Genomic DNA, 19,776 nt, shown 5'->3' on the forward strand with positions numbered 1-19,776 from the left:
TTATACATATAGGACGAAATGAAACCAGAACTCATACCTTAAAACGAGTGGAACTAAAATATCTAATGGAATCATTATTTAAAACTGAGAATTTAAATAAAAAAACTGAAGTTGCAGGAGTGAGCTACGTTTAGTTAAAAGTTTACACAGATAGATCCTCACTTATACTATTTTCTTCCTGTTTCTTCCTTTGATTGAAGAGGACGATAAAACCAAGTACAGAGCTCGAGCGCAACACAGATGCAGGCCTGAGTTCAGCATTTTGTAGAGGAAGATAAAACAAATGCAAGGTAGCAGTAAATTACAGTGTACTCACATCTATGTTTGTAAAGAGGGGTGATATCGATACACAGCAACATAGATGGATTTGTTTCCACAATACCAGTGCTCTCCTATTAGTGCACTTAATCTCACACTATTAAGCAGCAGATACCAAGAAAAGCCATAAAAAATGAGGAGTCAAAACATGTGAAGACTTTCACATGCTGAGTAGAGTAGAGTGTGGAAGAAAGAGGGAACAACAACAAAAAGGAGAGAAAAAGAAGACGAGAACACCTAAAATAAACGAAATCTGCTAGAGCTCTTGTTGGTATGATCTAAACATTTCCAAAGAACTGCTCCAATGTTGTTGAGTTGAAGACATTGATTGCTGTTCTTTCTGGCTTGGTAGGCGAAACATGTAACTGATATTTGATGAATCTCTGCAACCAGTAAAGAATTATACATTATTAGATACAATAAAACAGACGACACATTTGGTTATTAGAATGAATCATCCTATTAAAAGTTGCCCATAAAAGAATGAGCCTAAAGATCAATATTTACAGTAAGCAAATGTAAATTTGCAAACACACTGTGTAACGGAGCAAGGAACAAGTAACTTCTACCACATATGAGGCATTCACATTGTCACAGAATAGTTTGAGCGTTAAAAATGAAAAAGACCTTGTATGTTTTCTCAACCTTAGTATCTTTCTCTGCCCCTACTGATGTACTAGAAATGATTAACAAATTGCTTCTGCTCAAGGAACACCAGTTTTATTTTAGAAATATGTACAACTAATGTGAATATTCGCGAAAAATGCATGTTTAATACATGCAAACTCAAAATCAAATATTTTATTCATGTAGATAAGAGCCATTATGAGCATGAGAAGTTTGGGAAGAACATGTAAAATTGAGTCTTTAAATATTTAATATTGAATGACCCATCTAACATTTCTGTCTAATTTTGCATCCACGTGTTGGGCAGCCATGCAGTCATGAAAAAAGAAGATACTTAGATGTGAAAGCCACTTAACTATCTCTCCCGTCTAGTCTCAACCTTTGTTTCATTATGCTTTCTTCATTTACAATGAACAACAACTACTGCTTTAATCTCAAACTAGCTAGCATCAACTATATTAATCCTACATACACGCCATTCTATCCGGGACCATTTCATCCCAATACTCGATCATTATCTTCTAAGACAAATTAGGATTAATAAGGTAAGGTCTAGCCCCCCTTGCTTTGTACTCTTCTCTTTCAGGTTGCTGTTTTTATTTATTAAAAAAAATCATCCCTAGGTACCCTGCCTAGCACCTAGGGATTAGTAAGGAATCTTAGTAGCTTGGTTGGTTACCTGAACTGTCACCTTGTTGATGAGGGGGGTTCAATTACCCAAGTTGTTATCCCCTTCCCCATTCAAAATAAATTTCTCTAAATCTTACACTTATCTCTGTATTGACTTAACTTGCTTAATCTCAAACTAGCTAGGATCTGCAATATAAATCCCCTATATCATATACCATTCTAGCTGAACTATTTTATTCCAATACTCAATAATTATTTGTTAATACAAATTAGAGGTCCTCAAAATCTTATACATATTTTATTTGCAACCAGCATGGAACACAAATTATAGCTAATAGATTACCTCTGCAATTATACTTATGAATTGAGAACCCAAATTGATAGCAAATGGAGTTTCTAACAGGAGTGGAAGGATAAGGAAGTTCTAAAGATTAATTTGAGCAATAGTAGAATCCAAGAATGACATTGTGAAACCTAATTAGAGCAGCAGTAGAATGATTCCATTACAAAAAGAGAGAAGAAGAAACACATAACAGATCAATGGTTGCCTTTATCATCTGAAGTATTCACATTTTCAGCCTATAAATTACTTTTATTGAATGAAAAGAACACAATTAAAATGATGATGAGCTCATTGATCATATTCTTAGTCAAAGGAAATGATGAGTACCGCTAGCTGAAAAGTGATTTCTGGATTTGTATCTATGTGCCAATCAGGTTCTAGTTGTCGAACAAAGGATGTACGTCCAATCTCAGTGCTGCAAAAGAGAACCTGCATATGCAGTCTTATCAGCAACATATAATGCATGAAACTGGACAAAAAGAACCATCCCAACATTCTCAAAACCAGGAAAAGAAACAATTCGATGTTTTCCTAGAAGAGAAACCAAGCAGTTAAAACTGTATTATTGACATTCACTTCTTACAGATGGTAAAAAGCTGTTTAGCTACTACCTTATCTTTGACCAGACCTCCAGATGTAAAGACTCCAGCATTCTCTAAAGCTAGGAGGACCTTTTTCTGCACGTATTAGTTCATGTGATGAATATGCATAGAAAATGAACAATGTAAGTGTTAATATACACATGCAACTTCATCATACACAGCATTTACACATCCTAAAGTAAGGCCCACATGGTTATGAAAATGTGGATACTAAGAAATGACAAGGTAGCTAGCAAGCATAATAGATATTCAACCCAAGATGAATGTTAAAGATAAATGTTTTTGCCTGGGGAAAGCCTAAAAGAAGAAAACAAATCTTGAAATTCCAATTTGGGGAAAAACATAAGTTACACAAACCAAATATTGAAAGCCACAACTTACTGTACCTATTCATTGGAAAAAAAAGTAAAGAAACCCCAAATTGGAGTATGAGTTCCGGTTCTTCTCCTTTTACGATTCTCTAAGTCTCGTTCTTAAGAAATTGGTCCAGGTTCCGAACTGTGATAAGGAATTTGCAAATGAGAAATCTCAAAAGAAAGCCAAATACAATGTATCTCATAGTTAATTGGCTCTTGCTTCCATTTTGAATGGTGCTTCATGGTACGGCAAGAATTAATTGCTCTCAAGTTTGAGCTCTAGGAAAGAAATCTATGAGGAACAAAGATTAACAAGTGAAGTTTTTGCCACTACAAAGGCACAACAAGTTGATTCTCAGGCTGATCTAGACTATAGTTGAATTGTAGTCCTTTTTTCCTTACTGAAAGATACTGATTGCATCTCTTCAGATTTTTCAATTTATGACAAGTTTAGAGAGCTAATTGATTGGGTGCAGAAAGCTAACGAATCATGCCCACAAAAAGAGTTAAATTTCCCATTTCTACAAAAAGCAAAAAAAAGGAAGGCATCAAACGAATTCTATAAGGCAACGCAACACTAGTCTTTCTAAACCAGGATATAACAAGGGTTCGCATCAGTAAAAATCACAAATCAACAAATAGAAAACATAAATAAATGAATGAGGACTGACTTCACTTTCATCATCAAGGACTCTTTCCATGAGATAAAGGTCACAAAATTTGGTGATCTCAAGCAATACTTCGAGTACGGAGGATCGCACGGTTGCTTGTTGCTGTCAAGACAAAGTATAAACAATGTCAACTGCATTTGACACCGGTCCACAATAAAAGCCTGAGAAAATAATTACCTGAAGTTCCTCTGGGCTAGTTTCCTCAAGGATCACTCCAAGCAACCTACATGTCACCTGTAATTAAAACCATAGCCAAATCATGTTGTGCTACCATTACCAGAAAGCCACAAACAATCCACCATTACCAAACAGATCATTAAGAAAGATTTTTATCTACTTAAGCCTAAAGAGACGTCCTACATTGATCCTCTATCCAAAATTTAGGCCAAATAGTATATGGCTATCTTCATATTGAGGTACAGACCACCATTATCTGACCAGATACTTCCAGATGAAACAAACCGTATATTCACTAATCATATAACGACTCTTATCTGTGTTCCTATAACAGCATAAAAATGACACAGAACAGACCACAACGCAAATTGTACATGCTACAGCTAGGGATAAACTTGCATGTTCATATCAACAAACGTTAGAGATGCTCATATAAGACCCAGGGAATTTCTTAAATAATAGAAAGCATACAAAGGACTGCTGAATACTTGTGCAAATTCTGCTATCTATCTAGGAAAGCACGACACACACTAAGTGGAATCGAACAAGTAATCAGCAACTGAACAAATAGTTTATAAAAAGAATATTTCCTCAATACACATCAATTAAAGATGTAAAGCCTAAAATTCCTTCTGAAACAGGAAGAGAGCTTCAAAAATGGAAACTCTCATTTCGTTTATTTATTTACTTTTCATTATGCGAACCCGCATATCACTAGAAAGAAGTGGATCTTCAAAGGGACTTAAAGCTTTCATCTCAATCTATATTTAGTAGCCAGCAATCTACATTTGTGATCTTGTATGTTCTCTACACTACCCTCTCCAGACCCCACATGTGGGATTACACTGGGTTTTTTGTTGTTGTTGTCGTCGTCATTTTTTGTTGTTGTTGTCGTCATCGTCTCAGGTTGTCTCCTTCTAAAACGGATGTTTCCCTATTCACTTGCAACTCATGTGGTATTATTGCTTATGTTTTTCTATATGTTGACAATATTATTTTGACAGGAACAATGACAGGTTCATCGCTACCTCTATTGCTCAACTGGGTAGCACCTTCTCTATTAGAATATGGGTGATCTAACTTTCTTCCGCAGCACTCAAGTGAAATGATCGTCTTCCAGACTGGAGCTCTCTCAAACCCAGTATGTGCACAATCTTTTGGACAAAGAAGGCATGCGCAGTGGCAAACCTCTTCTCACTCCAATGGTGACTAGTGTTAAACTATACCCAAAAGGATCGGACTTTCCATGATCCTACTCAATACAAGCATATTATTGGCGCCCTTCAGTATTTTCACTTTGACGAGGCTGTACATCGCATTTTCGATTAACAAGTATGCTAGTTCATGCATTCTTCAACTATAAATCATTAGTATGACGTGAAACACCTATTGATATGTTTCCAGCACACCAAGACATGGTCGTTCATCATCTTTGTTTCTGTGTATCTTCACCGACAGGCCTTCACCGATGCGTACTAGGCTGGCAGCATAGATGATCGTCAGTCCACAGGTGATTTTGCAATTGTCTTAGGTGACAATTTCATTTCTTGGACCTTCAAAAAGCAGAGGACTGTAGTTTGTTCCTCGACAGAGTCAAAATATAAGGCATTGGCGGATGCGGCAACGAAATTTGACTTACATTCAATCTCTTCTATTTGAACTCGGAGTACATCCTCCTAATGCCCCAACTCTCTGGTGTGATAATATCGGTGCAACTTATTTATCTCATAATCTGATTTTCATGTTCGGAGAAAACATGTGGAAATAGATTATCATTTTGTTCAAGATAAGGTTGCTAGAAAGGATCTTCAACTCTGCTTCATTTCTACCAAAGATCAACTGACGGATGTCCTCACCAAGCCTTTACCTTCAGCTAGGTTTTAGTTCCTTTAGAGCCACCTTAAGTTTGCAAGGTAAGTATTAGTGTGTTCTAGTTCTTGTCAGTCACTATCTAGTTTGTATCCCCTATTAGTGTATGGTCAGGAATTGTATTTTGTCATCTCAATTCCCCTAGATGTACGGCAACCAATAGTATATATTTCTCATACATGAATACACTGAGATTTGAGAGTTTCCACCATTATCTAATTCCCCACAATCGTTAATGCTAATACTAGCGACACTAGATAACTGTTGAGTACATTTCTCTTAGATACAAAAGAAGGCATGCCATAAAAGGCCTCCAAAATCCAATTACATAATTTAGTGTGTTCTAGTCTTGTCAGTCACTATCTAGTTTGTATCTCCTATTAGTGTATGGTCAGGACTTGTATTTTGTCATCTCAATTCCCCTAGATGTACGGCAACCAATAGTATATATTTCTCATACATGAATACACTGAGATTTGAGAGTTTCCACCATTATCTAATTCCCCACAATCGTTAATGCTAATACTAGTGACACTAGATAACTGTTGAGTACATTTCTCTTAGATACAAAAGAAGGCATGCCATAAAAGGCCTCCAAAATCCAATTACTTAATACTTCACAGTAGACAAAGTGACAAAATATACCTTCCTCCCTTCACTCAGCCTTTGCCTAACTACCTGTGCAAGTGTTGGCTGCAAAATCACAAGAAAATGTTAATTATACACTAATAACATTTCGTTTATTCTGCTCAGAGTGGAGAAGGATTGCTATCTACCTTTACTGGCTGAAAGAACTCATCAATAACATTTTGAGCATTTGAATCCTCCGAAGAAGAGATAACTCCTGAAGTTTCCACATTTGCACTTGAATGAGTGCTTACACCAGAACTACTAGGCGTCGTACCTTGTCGCTTAGGAATTCTCCTTTGTGGTCCACTAGGTGATCTCCACACTCTCCAGGTAAAAACTATAGCAACTGCAAGACCTGCTATGGCCCCCACAGATCTTGAATCCTGCATTCAGCGGATTGCTGTTACCATCATATTATATAAAAAAAGGCAGAACATTTTGATAGATCCTCCTGGGATGAAGCAAATTGAAGATTATACCACAACTTATATCAGAAAAGGTCTTTATTTGTAAGGTTCCGGACAAAACAGTTATTGGATAGTGGAGAACACAAATTGCTAAGTTAACACCCACTGCTTTTCCCAACTCTGCAAGTGGTTTGAATGATTTGACCACTCACACTTTAAAAATGTTGCTTTATAGCATCCTATATTACATGCACTGCTCCCAAATGCTGCTAGATGCATGGATGATTTGCAGAGCCACACTTTTAGAAGTATATCTTTCGAGCAATCCTAGACCAAGGTAGTTATTACAGTGTTATGTAATATCTGATTAGAGGTTAACTCTTCATACCATTTGATTGTAGACTTGTTTAGTTTTTTTCCTTCAATATCTATCATTTTTCATTCATTTCTGATGATGTTTAATCTGAGAATTGCAAAAGAGTGCACTTGCCAGGAAAGCACAACCCAGAAAAAAGGGACATTGGGACGGTCCAGAAAAAAATCAGGAAAGGTAAACAGGGAGCCATCCAAATTGGCCTAAACCAAATCTCAAACAATGGAACTGAAGTTGTATACTTCTTTAATTGAAAATGGAAAGTCAAAGTAACCAAGCAAACTAGACATTTCTCCTTGAGAAACATCATCCTGTGGGTGACCTTCAGGCTTCAGGATATGGTAATTAATAGATAACGGTAACTACAAATTCTATTGCAATTTGCTAATGACAAACAAAGCTACATTAAGTATCAATATCATAGTCAAGAAATAGTTGGAAATCGTAACTTCACCCAATCTCTTAACCTGTGAGACTCAACTCCAAACCAGCAATGTTATGAGATAAGCCCGTGTTTCTCACCTTCTAATTTTACAACTGAGAAATTCCGGCACATGGTTTGAAACCTGTGTTTCCAAACTTCTTCCCTCACTTCTTTTCTCCTCCACCCTCAGCTTCTCTTACAACCATTTCTCGGCAGCTTTAACTGCTTACACTAGCTACTAGAATCTCAGTCTACACTTCCAAATCAGCACAGGGGTCACTGTGATAGCCTAATAAACATACCAGGATTAGAGTAGAGGAGAGGTTACGTGTAGGCTGTAGTGAGGAAAAAAAGAGAACAGATTTGGCAATTTGAAAGGACCGCTTAAACATGTGAACATGTTAAGATGACCAAGAAACAATTATGTGAGGACAAAGCAAACAAGAGAACAAGAACTGGAGGATGAAAGACAATAGAGAGACCAATAGTGGCAGAGAAGAAGCACAGACTAAAGAAAATCAAATGCCTATCAAATAATGAAATGCAATTTATCTTCAACATGAGAAAGTTGTGAGAAGTTTTATTGGAACTACAACCAGAAATAACAACTTGGCTGAAACTTGAGGACAAAGTGTAACCAAGATTTCAACAAAACTTTATCCACAAACACCATAATTTTGAAGAGACAAGAGATTGATTGCAATTATATAACTGTTAAGATCAATATTATGACATTTGAGTTATGATTGTTATAGATATTTGATCAGAATCATCTCTACATCATTACATAATTAAACCCTTGATAATCTCCATTCCCCAATTCAAGTGTCTCTCAACTCATATAATAAGCCAGACATTCATGATACCGGTCACAAATGCTACTTCTAAAATATATTCAGTGACCTAGCTAGCACATTCCAGATAGAATTTTCAAGTTTATAGAACATTAAGATAAGTAACTGAATTCCAAGTATTCGAACCTTACTTTTTGTCTAGTGGAAATGTTTCTCCTAAAATTGAAAAACAACATCAATAGATCTTATTCTTATTTTAACATGATTAAAGCTGCCTAAGTACAGTATGCATCTAGTAACAAGTTGTATATCCCAGTATAATTAGCAAAAGGTAATTTCAATTATAACATCTAGCGTCAACTTATAGTTCCCCTTACAAGAAATTGTGCGTAGCAAAGCCCTTGCTTGTAATCATGTGAGCCAATTTAGGAATTCTCAGCACGAATTTCAATCTCCTATTACAACTCAAACTTCAACTCATTTTTTTTCCAGTAAACATGATTTATCAATTAAAATTGTTCAGTGCTTAATTCACAATTAAGAGATGTTAAAACTGGAGATAGGGAAAGAGAAAGAGAAATAACCAGTGTGTGGAAGATATTAGAAATCTTCACGGTCAAAAAAGCGCCGAATCGCTTGATGAGCTGAAGGAAATCGTCCTTGGAGGAATCACCCATGTTACTTGTAGTAATCATATATCAAATTCAGCAAATTTGGCTCCTCCACCTCCTCCTAGTTGTCTTCGTCGGTTGAGTTTCCGGTGACCGATGAATCGAGCTTTCAGCTTTTCCGGCGGTCTCCACCGTGACTTTGTAGTCCAAGTTTTTGATGGAAATAAATATGAAATTGACAAATAGGGACAGCGAATCGCAGCCTTCGAGGAGAAGGTGATATTTGCATTTAGCATATTCTCATTTTAACTTTTTATTCGTTTATTTTCCTTTGGAATAATGAAAACAAATAAATTGTCTTTTTTTTTTTTTTTTGGAAAATGGATCAATTTTGCTCAAACACTACTATCATAAATTGAATTATTTCACTTCTCTTTGAATATTTTTGCCAAATATGAGTGCTCACATTATTAGGGGAAAATTCTTTTACTAAAAATAATCTTCAATTTAAAGATTATTTAATTAAATGCAAATTGCCATAATTAGGATATATATATATATATATATATATATATATATATATATAAAGTCTCATAAATTTTATTAATGGTAAAGGTACATATCAAACAATTCGCTAATAACGTAACATGAATTTAAATTAATAAAAAAGATAATATATGATCAACATTACCATTTGCAAATACTATAAAAACTCTTATCAAAAGACTTAAATATTTTGTTAGAGGGCCCTCTAACAATATATTACAATATATGTGTTTTGTTACTATATATATGGTTAAAATTATTTTATATATATATATATAGTAGATATAGAATTCCCTACAATTAATATATATATCTAATTTTTCAGATTTTGAACCTTTTATTATAAATTTTAGCTCTGTTGAGCATGAGTATGATTTTTTCTTCTCTCTTTGTAAAAACCTGTATGTCCAACTACATGGATCACTCAATTGTGTTATGGTACAAATAGTTTTGTCCTAATAATGCACAAAAACTCAAATCCTTTCGGGCAAGCGAGCAATCGCAAAATGACAACCACAATCAAGATCAGCTATACGAATATAGAAAGAGTAACATAGAGACAAGTACTTTTACATTTTATTGAATAATTTCATTAGAATTTATTGTTGTCACGTAAATTTAATCTAACAATTGTGATGGTGAAGAAGTATGATCAATGTCTTCTACTGAAATTTCAGTGGCATCATCTACAGTACTAGTAGTAATGCTATTAATAGCTGACTTTTCAATCTTGAGGGTTGGTCCATTGCTCAACATTTCCCTCTCCAAATACTGGCAATAACTTTCGAAAACTCGTGCACTCATATTTACTCCAAAATCTAACAAGAAAAGTAGCTCCAACTCCAACTTGTTTAATTCCGCATTGCTTACTCCTCCAACTCGGGCATAGAATGCATTGTTATAGTGTCTGAAATACATGTTAACAACAAAAAGAATTAAAGTGACTCTATATTTTCTGAAAAGGCGAAACAAAAGAAGAGAAATCAGATGATTGTTGTGAAATAACTATTCCTCACAATTGTCCCAAGGGTAGTATTATTATACCCTTCGATGATAAATCGTATAATTTTACAATTTCATCGACCCGAACCAAAAGCATGAAGTCTATTTCTTTATTACTAAGTTATTTCAATAAATAGGTAGTTTGCACTTATAAGTTAACCTTGTGTAGTTCTAAAAAGGGATATCAAGCCCTTTAGTCACTCCACATTCCCCTCCCCCAAACACACACTATACAAGATGTTGCATACATATATATGTTATATTACAGCACTTCTTAAAATGACATTAAATCTATGATATTAAAATAAAGTAACAAGAATACAAAAGCAATTAATGATTGAAAATTAGGTAATGAATTTAATCTTTTGAAAGTTACAATAAGATATAAGAAATAAAAGATTCTATATCTGAATTCACACTTAATATTAATTAACTTGATTATCATACTTCAAATTAAGTTAAATAAATTCAAACAGATTCAAATAATATTTATCGAACATGTCTAGAGAAAGCAGAGAGAAGTACTTACGCATCATCGAGCATTTTGGAAGCAACCATAACACTAGTAACAAGCAGCCTATGCACATTCAAAGAAACCAATAGAGAATCTGGATACTTATGCCCCAATCTATCAATATACACATATCCCACCACAAAACAAGACGGGCTACAATTCGTATACTTATATAACCTCTCTAAATACTTGGGTATACTTATATTCGGCGCTCGAACCCCATGAAACGCATTAAAATTCTTCCCTAGTACCCTCCGTGGGCCGCCTGCCCCGTTGCTCATGAGTTCATTATCATGACCAACCTGGCGGCCTAATAATAACAATTGATCATTCCTTGCTACGAGCTTTTCGAGCACATACGACAAGATGGTTAGGACCCGAGGGGTGGCTACATCGTCCGCGCTCGGGTCCGGCCGGCGGTGGAATTCGTCACTGCCACCCTCGTGAAGCATCTAAATTAATGGAACTGATGTTTGTGTTGATGAAACATTTGAGTATAGTTTTTTTGTGTGTGTTTAATTGAAAGTTGAACGTTTGGTACTCGTCGCGCTCGTTATCTGATTTGAGTTGTTTTCCATCGTGGGCTGTTGGACACGTGTCAATGAATAAGACAATACTTTAGTTATACGTTGGTTTCTTCTCTTTTTCTTTTTTTTTTTTGTAAATTTTATTTCCTCTATTTTTTGGGGGCAAATTGAAATTTTGGTTGAATCTCAATATTTCTCAAACTACAGTATGTCTATCCTTTAATGAACAGTGAAATGAAATTCTTTTTGCCTTTTTCTTTTAATAATTTTTAGTAGGTGTTTAAATATAAAAACTACCTGTATTTATTTTTTTTGGTTAAAACTAAAGTTTTGTGATGTGACAAAATAAACCTCATAAAATTAGTTAAAACTTATAAGCAAATTATTCATTAGCCAAGCTTTATAACAAATAAAATCAAAGCACACCATTGGTTTTGTTACTTTATTTGATTTACTTTACAGATAAGTTTAAGTAATCAGCGACTACATTAATTTATCAAACATAAAATCTTATTTTTATTAAAAATATTTCTGTTTTGTATTTGATATGTTAGAACAATAATGTTAGTTAAATAGAAAATATAGATTCTATGTGATTTATGAGGAGTAATAAGGGCAGTGGTGTATTGTATATCAGATTTAATTAGCTTTAATTATGTTGATACACTCAACAAACTTTTTATCAAAAAAATCATTCGCATTTAATTACTTACTAGTGAAACTATTCGCGCTTCGCGCGATTATATGAAATATTTATAAGATAATAATATGAAATATATAATATTTAGGTTAGTATCAAATATATAGATAATATTTATATTTCTCCTCGTCTGCGATATTATAGACTTTTTAAAAACATATAAAATATATTTATTTGTTTAGTATATGTATATATTAGAACAAAATATTCACCGTGGTGAAGTAAATGGAATAAGGGGTAATATGTTGAAATAACAATATATTGGAATTAGGTTGAAAATATTTTAGATGTTTTAATTTTCTCTATCTTTTCTAGGAGTAGTGATGTTTTATTTAAACTCTGATTTCGTCAAATAAAATTATTTTATTTTATCTTATTATTACATTTGCTTATTATAATTTTTTAAACATTATTTAAATACTTGTAAGATTTTCGAAAAATTAAGCATATAAAGTCATGATTCATATTTAATATTAAACTTTACAAGTAAGATGAAGCGACATGAGTTATAAATAATTCAAATGTATAATTTATTAGCCACTAAATGTATTACTAATTATGTATTGATTTTATTTGTAAAATACAAAAATAAAAAAAAGTGTGAAAATACAAAAAATGAACAGAGAAAATATAATAATTGGTGACTACATAAAAATTATAAATACATTTCAAAGCAAATAGAATGACGACAGATTGTTACATACGCAAAAAATGACATCATGAAAATAATAATATATTTTTCAATTACTTTTTATAATTTATAATAAAAGTGAAACTAATCATCATAAATTTTGTTGTTGTTAAAATGAAATAATTATATATTTTTTTTCATAACAAAGAGAAAATAGAATACTAAAGGATCAAATGATTAGTATTGACAATATAATACATTTAGCTAAATTATTTACATAAATTAAAACTTTAAAAACTCTAGCAAAAGTAATTAAGTTGCTAATAAATTTTAAAGTGAAAAAATAATCTCTAGTTATGCTTAATTTTTTTTCCTTGTACCATCTTCCTTTGCAAAGAGATCCGTCATCATGTTTTGATTCATATGTCAAACTCTTCATATATGCAACCAACTAAATTAAAAAAAAGCATATACGAATTAAAATAATTATGTCAAAAAAAATGAAATATAAATCATATTTAATATATTTATATATTATCTTTTCAATAGTAATAACAATACTAAATAATAATTATTTCTTGAAATCTAACAAATATTATAATCAAACTATATTATATATGGAAAACTAACTATAAAAAAAGTAATTGCATACGGACAAAACATTGTTAAGAATTAAAGAGATTTTTTTAATCATACTTACGTGATAAATTATAATACAAACATAAAAATATATATTAAGAAAGCATGTCTAAGTCCATAAAAATAAAAAGAAAGACTTAAGAATGAAATATATCTTACCTTCATATACTTTTTTTTGTTACATGTTAACTAATTCACAAACAAGTATTATGGAGAAGAGAAATTATAACTTTGTATGTGAATCTTCATGAAAATAAATATGAATCTGTGTAGACAAAATAAAGGAAATGAAAAAAATAAGGACTTGAGAATGATATATTGATTAGCTTCATGTACTTTTTATTTTTGAATACATGTTAGTTTCCTTTACAAATCAAATACGAATTTATAGACAAAAATAGATGAAATAAAAATAAAAAGTTCAATGAAGTATTTCTTACCTTCGTGTACTTTTTTTTTGTTACAGATCAAACTTATATGATGAAAAAAGAAAGAATAATTGTAAAAGTGAATCTTTATTAAACTAATATAAATTTATAGACAAAATAAAGGAATTTTATAAGACACATAAACTTACAAATTTAAATTGAAGGTTATGAATATAAAAATTATGAGAGTCATGAATATTATTAAAAGTAAAAATTAAAGAAGGGCAAGTCATGGGTAGTAACTCCTAGTGAATAAATTCAAAAATAAAAATAAAAATACTTAAAATGTAAAAAAATAATAATATGATTTCATGATTAGAAGTGAGATAAACAAATAGAAAAAAAATATAAATTTTTTTAATTATTATAAATGTTCATACATTAAAACTTATAAGCAAATTATTCACTAGCCAAGCTTTATAACAAATAAAATCAAAGCACACCATTGGTTTTATTACTTTATTTGATTTATTTTACAGATAAGTTTAAGTAATCAGCGACTATGTTAAATTTATCAAGCATAAAATCTTATTTTTATTAAAAATATTTCTGTTTTGTATTTGATATGTTAGAGCAATAATGTTAGTTAAAGAAAAAGTGTAGATTCTATGTGATTTATGAGGAGTAATAAGGGCAGTGGTGTATTATATATCAGATTTAATTAGCTTTAATTATGTTGATACACTCAAAAAAAATTTTATCAAAAAAATCATCCGTATTTATTTATTTATTGAAAAATATATTTAATAAATTGTGGCTGTAAAATTTATTGAACAAAAATAGAATTGTATCAAAATTGTGATTTTAATGGAAATGGTTGCAATACTATAGGCTAGGTCATTGTGTCCGTAAAGTTGAATTCATCTAGTAGTTCTCTTTCCTCACTCAATATAACGAGTGATCTAAAATTCTTACGTTTATGTAATAATTTTATTTTATATGTATTTTATATTTATAATTTTCTTTAAAAATATCATAGTTATTATAATTTGATAATTATTATTTTTTTCAATTATCAATACAATTTTTTTTTTGTATTTTTCATGAAACAAATGTGCATATATAAGATATTGTACACTACATAATAGCACAAATGTTTAAATCTTAGGAAAGTTCTTATCGATTATATTTTTGAAAACTTTTTTAATTGAGTACGTTGTTACACAAACTTATCAAAATTATTGTAGAATTATTTAAAAATAGAATTAAGAATTCACCTATTGACTATGTCAAGTAAATTATAGGAAAAATTACGCGGCTAAGTAAATTTATCTTATTCAATTACTCATCATAGATATAGTTTGCTATGATTACCGCTCGCGACTAACATTATACATTAATTATGTGGGCTGACTTCAAGTTTGTATAATTAGTGACATTTGTATATGTATAATTCGTCAGGATATACAAATACATATGTATAATATACAATTATTTAACCTATATACATATCCAATTCACCTCTCTCCCACTCTCTTACTTCTCTCGCTTACCTCTCTCCTCCCTCTCTCAATCTCGCTCGCTTCTCTCCTCCCTCTCCCAATCTCGCTTGCCATTATACAAATGCATATGTAAAATATACAATTATATACACACAATTCACCTCTCTTCCCTCTCTCTCGACTCTCTACTCCCTCTCCCAATCTCACTAGCCTCTCTCCTCCCTCTCCCAATCTTTTTTGCCATATATACAAATACATATGTATAATATACAATTATCTAACCAATATACATATACAATTCATCTTTCTCCCGCTCTCCCCCCCCCCCCCTCACCTCTCCCAGCCTCGCTCGTCTCTCTCCTTCATAACATGTAGCTACAAATCGTAATTATCAAACTATAGCTATAAAGAGTAATTAATTATTTTGAAATGTCTATATGTAAAAGTTTCCCTAAATTATATCATTTTTTATTTGTAAACTATTTTCTAATTTAATTAGTTTGAGCTTGAAATGTGTAAGAAGGCACCTCAAAGAAGAAATGTTAAACTATGATTAATTTCAAATCCAAGTGAATTAGACAAATTAAAAAGAAGAATGTAACTGCAAATTTAATTGTCAATTGAGTTTCAATAATTGATCGACAACAAACTACATTAAGAAATTTTCAATTTATATTAATAATAAATACATAATTGTTATAAATCCATTTAACTAAGTGGATTGAATAAGCAAGAAAAGTTTTCTCCTACATTTACTTTTCTTGTTTTCTTCTCTTTATATTATATTATTTTGGCACGTAATTCTCTTGTTTACATTTGGTCTGGCTATTGAAACGCCTAATAGTAGTTGTTGGTGAAATACAATTGTAATTGAAAATAAAATGAAGAAAATTATCTTGAGGACACAAATATCTCGTTCACTGTAATAAAACTTTTCACTGGTTCATTAATAATTTTATTGACTTGGATAAGAGTTGAATCTAAAGCTGCACAAAAAGAAGACAAGCCTTTAACTAAATAAAACTTCTTTTTTTTTACGAAGTAATTTTTATTAATTCTATATAATTTTGTACTCAACATAATATAAAGCAATTACTATTTATAAGTGAAAAATTCTTTCTTACCGAAAATAAAAAAATATGAATAAATAAATGATGAAATTATTTCTCATAAGTTACCTAAGTTATATTACATAAAGAGATAAAGTTAAATGAATGAAATAGTGTGTGTGTTAGTCGTAAAAGTAGTTTTTTCAGAGAATGGAATAGTTGACCATCATCACTTCTACCACTAAAGACGGCAAAGAAGGGATCAAATGACACTATATATTTCTTTCTTCGGTTGTTTTACATTTTGATTTTATATACCGATAATATAAAAAAAAAAATTACCTAGCCTTAAATTTAAGGCAAGTAACTTTCTATAATATGTTAAATATATTATAGCATGGATAAAATTCTCATGGCACTTATATGCTAGTTAAATTATGTAACAGTGAGCGTGAAAATTCTCATAAAAAAATTGTATGAGGTAGTTTGAGCGATGACGGAAAAGACTTATTTAATGTAATGACGAATTTGATGTAGTGCATCATTATCTTAATATTTTTCTTCTCACTTTGTCGTCTTTAGTATTATTTAAAAATGGGAAAATGCACAAGTACCCTCTCAATCTATGCTCGAAATCCCAGAGACATACTTATACTATACCAAGGTCCTATTATCCCCTGAACTTATTTTATACGTAATTTTCTACTCCTTTTTAGCCTACGTGGCACTAGCTTGAAAAAAAAAGTCAATCATCGTTGGGCCCACAAGATAGTGCCACGTAGGTCGAAAAGGGGTAAAAAATTACTAAAAAAATAAGTTCAGGGGTAATAGGACCTTAGTATAGTATAAGTGTGTCTCTGAGATTTCGAGCATAGGTTGACGGGGTACTTGAGCATATCCCTTTAAAAGTTGCATTTTATCTTTTACCTTAACTTTCCATAGTAACTCCATTCCGTACCTTACTTTTCTTGTAGGTTTATTCAAATTATTAATGTGTGATATTATGTAACGACAGAAAACAATATAATCGATCTAAACATTATATTCATTAAAACAATAAAGTAGGATACATTATGAAACAATACGTAACAATCATCCAAACAAAGTGTAAGGATCTTGGCTTTCAAGGAGATGATATAATCTCTCAGAAGCTATTGACTTGGATTTCAACATTGAACTTGTTTACATCTTTATGTTTTGCAACTGATTGTCAAGATTGTGCTTTCTAGCCGGTCTCTCTGAATGGTGAATACTGAATCGTGATGGGAGTTGGATTTGGATGTAGAAACTAGTAACTAAGTACAGACAAGGGAGAACGTGATCATACGTTACTCAAGTAATGATAATCATCTCATAAAGTCACTTAATTTTATTTTGTAACGAGTGTGAAAGGATAGTGCTTTTCTCAAGCATGATGATTTGATGATTATAAGACACACCTGTTTATTTACAGTTATCAAACTCTCTACATAAGTGATTTTTGTTCTATGCGATGGACCTTTTTTTATAGTTTACTTGAATTGAGATTTTTCTTGTTGATCAGATGAGTCAAAATTATTTGCCAAGAAAGGTCATTTCATGTGAATCATGATTTCTTCTTGAATTGGCATTTCAAAATTATCATTTATGACTTGCAGATTCGGTAAACGGAAGCATTCTTGGTCAAAAAATTATATTTTATCAATGGTAAAATTTTGTGTCTCTGCTATGTCAAAACATGCCAAAGTAACCGTATAAGCACTGCGATCTTGTCTTTAAGAATTTTTTAATTTTTCTATTTTGAAGTTCACATAATAACAATTTATTATTTTACTACTATATCTGTTTATTATTAGACACTTAATTAATTTAAATTAAATGCATCATCCAGTAATGGAATTAAACAAAAAAAAATCAAAACATAATTAAATATCAAATAAACAGAAAAAGCTCTTGCGGCGTCGTTCTGTAGTCCGTCGTCTCAGACTCTGCACTTCTGCTTCTGTTTCTCTGTTCCAAACGGGCAATCGTCGGCAAAATCAGCTCCGACGAAGTTCCGATCAGAAACCGCCGCGTTGTTTTCCGGCAAACGCTGCAAAGAAGGCACCTTATATGTCTCTGAGCCAAAAAATTAGCTCCGTGAACCGATCTATCACATTTCCGGCAAAGAAAAGCATTATCAGCTTCACAATAAACAGAGGCCTCTGAACTACAGAGCGCACAAGTAATTGCAGAGCTAATTATCGATTCTCCCTCTTTCGAAGGCCCTTTGCAATATGAAGTTGATGAAGTTTTTTCGTCACCCTCTCTTCTTCCACTACACATCTTTAACTTTTGTTTGTAATTTGAAGAAAAATAGATATGTAATAATATGTAAAGAGAGGATTATTTATAGGAGTTCGGTGAATGCACCCAGGTTTTGTTTTTATAGTTCTAAACTAAAGTTATGTCAAGTATATCAAAATATCTTTTAATCTTGTGGTCTTAAACATATCACGTGAAAAGTTAAAATTAAAGTGTTGCAAAAAAAAATGAGTAATTCATTTTGAAATAGACTAAAAAGAAAAATAAATTCATTCTTTTTTAAACGGATTAATTTAATATTTTAAATCAAAAATAAAATTAAAATTTATACATATATAAAATACTATAAATTAATTTTTTATATATATGAACCAGAGGTTGAATCTTCTAGTTCTTCCTATTTGATCCTCATTATGAAAAATATATCGTAAAATATCAATCAAAATTCTTGTAATTGGATTATAAAAAAGAAAATCATGACAATTAAAAATTGACGGACGGAGTTATACATTTATATACTTTTTAAGTCGACTTTATCTATTTATATCGGCCAACTTTGAATGAATAGAAGTAAATATTTAAATTTGTATAAAGCTAAATAAAAAATACACACGTGTTACCTTATCTTACGAGTTATAAACACATATATACCAAATGTTATTATTCCTAATTTAAATTTGTGTTGGATAGTATTTGTTTAAAGAAGACTTGCGTCATCTGCGGCCCCCTAAAATTGTCCTCATAATTCACTTAAACACCTCAATTAAGGTTAGTACCTACTAAATACTCTAATATTAACAAATATGTACATATTAAACACAAAATAATAATAAGCTTTTAAAATGTTGTGTGTGTAATTCACGCACACTATTTTAAAAAGTAACAATAAAATTGCAGTATATGACACATGGACCCAATCTAATGAATATTTGATTATTTTTTTAAAAATAAAAATAAAAACTCCAACCATTAATAATCCTAAAAATTAATTAGCAAAAAGGAGAAAAAGAAAACCTCCATCCCTACACAAATCCACCCACCCCACCTTTCTTCTTCTTACCTTCACCGGCCATCCCGATTCCAACAACAAATTCAATTCCTCCGGCAATAACAAAAAGAAGAAAAAAGAAAATCTCCCCCACCCGCTCCTCCAAGTTTGTTAACCTCATCATTTGCCTTACCT

At 31.6% G+C, this 19,776-nt stretch overlaps 3 protein-coding genes across 3 annotated transcripts; all 3 read right to left on the reverse strand.

Moving 5' to 3' along the window:
• Positions 1-74: 74 nt before the first annotated feature.
• Positions 75-9,155, reverse strand: LOC101249659 (peroxisome biogenesis protein 22). The gene is made up of 8 exons (XM_004243409.5): positions 8,806-9,155; positions 6,370-6,606; positions 6,239-6,286; positions 3,725-3,781; positions 3,548-3,649; positions 2,530-2,595; positions 2,246-2,347; positions 75-701 (listed from the first exon to the last, which is right to left on the reverse strand). The coding sequence occupies exons 1-8, from the start codon at positions 8,914-8,916 to the stop codon at positions 597-599; spliced, it is 828 nt and encodes a 275-aa protein (XP_004243457.1). The 5' UTR covers positions 8,917-9,155; the 3' UTR covers positions 75-596.
• Positions 9,156-9,932: 777 nt separating this feature from the next.
• Positions 9,933-11,470, reverse strand: LOC101248793 (cyclin-U1-1). The gene is made up of 2 exons (XM_004243406.5): positions 10,910-11,470; positions 9,933-10,285 (listed from the first exon to the last, which is right to left on the reverse strand). The coding sequence occupies exons 1-2, from the start codon at positions 11,344-11,346 to the stop codon at positions 9,997-9,999; spliced, it is 726 nt and encodes a 241-aa protein (XP_004243454.1). The 5' UTR covers positions 11,347-11,470; the 3' UTR covers positions 9,933-9,996.
• A 6,751-nt stretch (positions 11,471-18,221) lies between these two features.
• On the reverse strand, positions 18,222-18,614 carry LOC101247540 (B-box domain protein 30). The gene has a single exon (XM_004243785.5). The coding sequence runs from the start codon at positions 18,612-18,614 to the stop codon at positions 18,222-18,224; it is 393 nt and encodes a 130-aa protein (XP_004243833.1).
• Positions 18,615-19,776: the final 1,162 nt, after the last annotated feature.

The sequence above is a fragment of the Solanum lycopersicum genome, chromosome 7, assembly GCF_036512215.1.
Source record: "Solanum lycopersicum chromosome 7, SLM_r2.1".
Taxonomy (NCBI): domain Eukaryota; kingdom Viridiplantae; phylum Streptophyta; class Magnoliopsida; order Solanales; family Solanaceae; genus Solanum; species Solanum lycopersicum.

Excerpts from the sequence above, each read along its gene's own strand:
- LOC101249659 (XM_004243409.5), bottom strand. The coding sequence starts at position 8,916 with ATGATTACTACAAGTAACATGGGTGATTCCTCCAAGGACGATTTCCTT. Across the intron at positions 3,782-6,238 it reads GGCTGAGTGAAGGGAGGAAG|GTGACATGTAGGTTGCTTGG; the intron begins GTATATTTTGTC and ends TTTTAATTACAG. Across the intron at positions 702-2,245 it reads AAATCACTTTTCAGCTAGCG|AGATTCATCAAATATCAGTT; the intron begins GTACTCATCATT and ends TACTGGTTGCAG.
- LOC101248793 (XM_004243406.5), bottom strand. The coding sequence starts at position 11,346 with ATGCTTCACGAGGGTGGCAGTGACGAATTCCACCGCCGGCCGGACCCG. Across the intron at positions 10,286-10,909 it reads TCCAAAATGCTCGATGATGC|ACACTATAACAATGCATTCT; the intron begins GTAAGTACTTCT and ends CATGTATTTCAG.
- LOC101247540 (XM_004243785.5), bottom strand. The coding sequence starts at position 18,614 with ATGTGTAGTGGAAGAAGAGAGGGTGACGAAAAAACTTCATCAACTTCA.